At 40.2% G+C, this 6,148-nt stretch overlaps 1 protein-coding gene across 1 annotated transcript; it reads right to left on the reverse strand.

The window, feature by feature from the left end:
* Positions 1–170: 170 nt before the first annotated feature.
* LOC144007457 (major histocompatibility complex class I-related protein 1-like) lies at positions 171–4,838 on the reverse strand. The gene is made up of 6 exons (XM_077507123.1): positions 4,557–4,838; positions 3,336–3,602; positions 2,936–3,214; positions 833–1,141; positions 612–719; positions 171–482 (listed from the first exon to the last, which is right to left on the reverse strand). The coding sequence occupies exons 1-6, from the start codon at positions 4,618–4,620 to the stop codon at positions 388–390; spliced, it is 1,122 nt and encodes a 373-aa protein (XP_077363249.1). The 5' UTR covers positions 4,621–4,838; the 3' UTR covers positions 171–387.
* Between the last annotated feature and the right edge of the window lie 1,310 nt (positions 4,839–6,148).

Below are 6,148 nucleotides of genomic sequence, written 5' to 3' on the forward strand. Positions count from 1 at the left end.
CAACTTATACTGTGCCTCAATCACATTTTCTTAGCAAAAGTCTAAATCAGTCCTTGATAAGTCTGCCTTTTTTTTGTGGCTCAAAGAAAACAGAAAACATTTTAGTTACAAGCTTGAGCGTATTGGGCTGAAAGGAAAGAGAATGTTGTGGAGAGGCAAGGACCCATGTGCAGAATCGATCACAAATTTATTGTACACGGGAAACAAAAATCACTTTGCAGGGAAAAGTTCAACTAAGAAAAATACAAACACAAAATCACCATGAGGGGAAAAACACACTAACACTACAGTAGACACTAGAGGCTGGGGAACTGCTGGATAGCAGAGTTATGTGAAGCAACCGTGAGAGAAAAATCATCCGGCAGGAGAAGCGAGTTGGGAGCCAGCTTAAGAAGCCGGCCGATTGCTGATTTCATGCAGGTGTGGCTGTAAACGAGCCCTGCTCTCAGGCAAGCCTGCCCCGCCTTCCTGTTCTGCCCTGGCTGAGAGAGAGTGAGGGAACAGGCAAGTCAAAACCCACAACAGAGAAACCAAGTTACTTTTTTGTCACAAATGGTGCGAGGCAAACAATGTTGATTGGATCTTTCTGACAAATCGATTGTGTCTTTTACCCTGTCTGGTTCTATAACGCTTGGCAAGAACAACCATCAGCACCACCACCAGACCGAGGACTACCAACGGGACAGTGATGGCCACCACCTTCTTCTTGTATTCTTCTTCTTCACAAGGCAATAAATAGTGTGTGATGAAGAGAAACACGTGAATGAGGATCAAGCCGTGAGAGCTTCGCAACCAATCGAACGTGCCTGTCAAGTCAGTGCGTGTCGGTCACCTTGGATACGCGCGTTGCTCAGGATGCTTCTTCTCTCCAGCTTGGTGACGATGTCTTCCTTGACGCCGGACAGCTGGAACACACATTCGTACTTGCCCTCCACGTCAGGCGTCACCTCCACTTTCAGGTGGGCCGTGGTCTGGAAGGTTCCGTCGTGGTTGGGGAGGGTCTCCCCAATCTCCACGTCCTCGTGGATCTCCTCGCCGTCCTTCCTCCAAAATAGGGCCGATGCTCTGGGGTAGAAACCCGTCGCATGGCAAGTGACCGGAGAGGAAGGTGTCTTCTGGAGGAGAGACACCGTGGGAAGCTCTGCACATGAAGGCAAAGGTGGAGAGAAAAATGAAGAGGACAAAATAAGATGTGAATATGTGTTAGAGGAGGAAAGAATAAAAGAAAGTGTGAGAGGACCAAAGATCGAGAGAATGTGTGAGAAGCAAACGCAGGAAAGAACAAGTGAGACAACGAATGATGTTGGTGTGATAGGATGAAATATGGCAACTGTGTTGGTAGGATGAAAGCTTGAGGGAATGAGTAAGAGAACAAAATATGGGGAAAAATCAGAGAATATGTAATATCCTCTAGACTACCAGGGAAAAAAAATATTGTCCAATCATGTTTATTTTGATATTCCCCAATATTTGTGAAGTGACTGGAATACTGCAAAAGAGTTTTTTGGGAAAAAAAAAAGTTTTTCTTTTTAAGCTAAGATGTGTCCACTACAGAGGACATTTTTTAAAACTTAAATGCTAGGCTCAAATACAGTTAAAATAATTCCAACAATACTTTAATGTGTTCTTAAGAGTCTTATAGAAAACATGCCAACAACATTTAAAGCCTAAATTTGTTCAATAAAAAGTGTTATACACTTACTTTTCCTCTTCCCGAAAAAGTGCTTGCACGAAAGGGAAGCCATTTTCTTTTATGATGCAACCAAAGAGAGCAAAGCCCCACACCTACACATTTGGTATCATTGGAAAGCTCTGAATGTCCTCTGTAGATCACAAAATGAGTTCATTCAATCGTATGCACTGGGTGGGAGATATTCAGGTTTAAAAAGGTCCACTACAGAGGACAAATTTGAATTGCTGGTAGTCAGGATGATACTAAGAAAACGTATTCGATGAAGAACGATGGAACGAATGTATGAGAGGTCAAATGATGGAGAGGATGAAATGTAGAGAGAATGTTTGGGATGGCGAAAGATAAAGAGACACAATCTCTCTATCTTTGAGGGGAAAAAAATGGCCAGAACATAAAAGAACGATGAAGAGAAAGGTGTGCGAGGACGAAAGTTGGAGAAAATGTACCAGAGGACAAAATTTGGATCGAAAGCGAAAATGGAGTGAAAGTGACAGAAGAGCTAAGATGGAAAGAACATGTGAAAGGTTAGGAGGTGGGGTTCTTAAACTTTATGGCCTTGGGACCCATGTTTTACTGTACAAAATGTTCTGGTGCCCATTCATAAATGATTATTTGCGTTGCTCTATTACTGACTAACAGTTGTGCTTGAAATTTTGCATACCTTTGCTGTTTGTAAACTTATGGGCAGAACTGTAAATGTACAAAAGCTAAATGTCGCTTCGCTTCATTTTAATATGAAAATGAATGTAGCTCCTAGAGTAAACAGCTGAGTAGACTGCCCTAATGTTTCCATAGCTTGCGGGAGTAAAGTCTCATGCACCAGTCAACCAGTCATAAATGTAGTTTTTCTGACGTGTCATATCCCCATGTGGGTTATTCAGCCAATCGTGTGGCTGTAGTCTCAATACAGCCACACGATTGTCATGTGGAAAACTGAAATTATTTTGTAGCCCACAAGCTGGCAGTCACGGCCCAATGACCCTGTGGTTTTAACAATCACAGTGTTAGAAGATGAAATACGAAAACAGCATGTATGTGAGGATGATTGAAATATTGTCGATAATGTGTGAGATGTAAACAATGGAGATGTTTGAGAGGATGAAAGATGGAGAGAACGTGCCAGGAGATGCGAACACAGAGGATGGAAGGACAGAAGGTGTGAAAGGAGGAAAGATGGCAATAAAGTGAAGAGTGTGTGAGACAAAAACATGGATGTTGGAGTATGACATACCACCAATGTACCTGTTCTCATCAGGAAGTCCCTCCCATTGCTCACATGTTTCTTCAACAGATTAGGACAAACCTCATTGAGGACATTCTTCCAGTAATGATTGAAGCCGTCCCTTTGGTCCCACAAGTTTTTGGTGATGGAAGCTTGTTGATTAGCTATGATCCATCTCATTGTCTTTGCCTCAAATGATATGAAGTCTTCTCCATCATAACTGTGGTGTAACCAACCATCAACCTCAGCAGTCTCATCATCCCATTCACAGCCTCCCATCACCTGGAACATGTGAACACCTGAAAGTATCACACACATGATGAAGTGACAGAATGTTCAGTGAGAAACCAGCAGTGACTTGAGTGTTTATACGAGCACATCAAATCTTTTATACAACTAGATGGTTGAATGTAAACAAACCTCCAGTTTGGTTTAAGGTCTCTTTAAGAAGTTCAATGTTGACTTTGGAGACCTGCTCATTACCAATAGTGATCTCTTTCTCTCTCTTCCAGAAGTGTGGATCATCTGCTGTGATTTTGTTCACCCAGTCCTGTTTGGCTTTCATTTTCCTGCTGTTGCTGTCATAGTGCAAAATTTGAATGTCGTCAACATACGCGGCTGACCAGTACTCTGGTAGCTTTGCAACTTGAGACGACGTTGTTGTGAAGTAAATGAGTGTGTGAATCGCTGAAAGAAAAACAAGAAAATTACACATATTGTATTCATTTGTTTTACATTCAGCAATCTACGCAATCTTGTACATTATTTGAAATGATTCTGTCTGCAGTTTAGAACATTGCTACTCTTGACACAACTGATTTCATGTTTAACTATATATTCTTGCTCACAACCGGGCCAGCAGCATAGCCTGGTGCGAGTCCAGAGTCATAATATGGTAAGATTAAATAAATTTTTGCTTCATTGCCTTTTCAAATGCATTTTGTTTGTTGTGAAGTTGGCTTCTTTCACACACATGTATACTGTATTTATTCTTCCTAAAGTAAAACATTAGGTTAAGACCATCAATTTGTGTTAAGTAGCATGCTTTAGAACAGCTACAGTCGGCTATCAAAATAAAGCTCTTGTAAAAAGAGTAATATACAAGTAAATAATGGCCCTTTGAGTATAACTCATAGATGTGCCAAACAAAAAGGGGGGGCTAATTGGTAAATGTGTTACTTAGTTTTAATCACTGTCCACTCACCATGTAAAAAGGTGTTGGGTGGTTTTCTTAAAAAAAAAAAAATTAAAAATAAATCACCTGAACACTACATTACCCTAATACTTTTGCAACTTCAGAAAACAAACAGATGAGCTGTGATTGTCTTTTTTTTTAATCACTCACTCAAGCTTACATCACGTAATTCCACAAATTTAATTAATATTAATCAGAATATCATGTTTAGACTAATGAGGTCACATTTAACATTGTTGTCAAGAAATGTTTCTTAAATTAGTCCAACAAAGTCTAATGATTTATAGTAATAGTATAGCTACGATGAAACAAATGAATGTTAAAGTGAAAGAACTCGCTCAATAAATGTTGACCCAGTAGACACGGAGAAAATCAAGAGCGTCAGCATGTGAATCGTCACATCATTATTGGAATAATGAAGTAAGTTTTAAACAAAGTGCACTTACTAGGTACCACGCTGTGTATTTGCAGAGCAGCAACAAATGACACGAATAAACTAATCATCATCATCAAAACTCGTTTTGCTATTTTAGTCAGACCATCAAGTTAAAGTTGCGACGACCCGTCCAACCGGCAGATAACACATGATGACAGATGGAACCGCAAATTAAATGAGAGTTCAGCCTGTCGATGACGCAACACTCCACTGGGAAGTGCGCGTGTTCGATTTCGATGGCTATGATTTATTTTAGAACCAAGACGAAAGGACCACATACGTCGTGCTGCGTTTGTCGATAAAACCACAGGAAGTGTGCGTGTGTGTGAGAGGACATGATGAGATGAAAAGCAGAAGTGTTTCTGAAACTTGTGGTAAAACAGTGACATCTCCTGGTATTTAGAGGTAACTACAGCAAGGAAGCGCTCTTTTGCCTTTCTTCGACATCACGTGATGCTAGTGGGAGGCTACCATAAAACAAATTTCCATAAAGCCACTTTAATTGATAAACATACGTCAACTCCACCGCCATTTTTGATGTGAAAAGTGGAGCACTGGCTGAAGCATCCAAATGACTTATTCCCTACTCGAAAATCACTACATTGCAAGCTCTTATGTTTTAATATAAATGCTTCATGCGCTCTGTCTGTCTAACTGAGCCAAAAACGGGTTTCTGTGTATTTTGGTGCTTTGAGCAGGTTGTTGTGGTGTGGGGGTACTTCCCGCTCCAAAAATTGCGTGCGATGTCAGTGAGTAAATGTAATCTAATAAAAGTTATGCAAAAGAGAAACAGACTGTAATAGTACAAAAATACCCTGCCTCGCCCTAATTTATGGGTAGGGGTACTGTTTTGGATACAACAGCTCCTCAACATATGCATTGACAGTCACAAGGACCACTGTAAAAACGATAACTAATTATTGTTGATTTCATGCAAGTTTTAAAGCTAAACCGACTAAAAATAAAGCTTTCCATATTATAACCTACAAAAACTTGAAAGCTCAGCAAATTTTTCTCATTGTTGTCCTAACTAAGATTTTCTGAACAGCACAACAAAGATTAGCTACTTTTGGGTAGTTTTTTTTTTTTTTTTAGTTAAGTTGGGAACCAGTGGGAAACCCCCGAAATTACATTGAAATTTTATATGGGTGTTTTGTTTTGTTTGCAGTGTTTTAAATGACTGTTGCTGCTCATTTCGAAATGCCTATTTTACCAAAAATAATAATAATAATAATAATAAAAATAAATTAAAAAAAAAACTGTTGTTGAACTGTTTCTATTTTATGCTGTGTCAAATAAATAAGATTTCAGATAACATTCAGTTGTGCTTTATTCAATAGCTATTTGGTGAGCATTTTTCAAATATAATTATAGGCAGATACATAGGGGTGGCACGGTGGGGAGTGGTAAGCACGTCCGTCTCCTAGTACTGATGATGCAGGTTCGAGTCCAGGCTCCTCCCTTCCTGGGTGGAGTTGGCATGTTCTCCCTGTACCTGCGTAGGTCTTCTCTGGGTACTCTGGTCTGGTCTCCTCCCACATTCCAAAGACCTGCATGGCAGGTTAATTGGGTGCTCCGAATTGCCCTAGGTGTGATTGTGAG

This window comes from Festucalex cinctus, chromosome 19, assembly GCF_051991245.1.
Source record: "Festucalex cinctus isolate MCC-2025b chromosome 19, RoL_Fcin_1.0, whole genome shotgun sequence".
NCBI classification, from domain to species: Eukaryota; Metazoa; Chordata; class Actinopteri; order Syngnathiformes; family Syngnathidae; genus Festucalex; species Festucalex cinctus.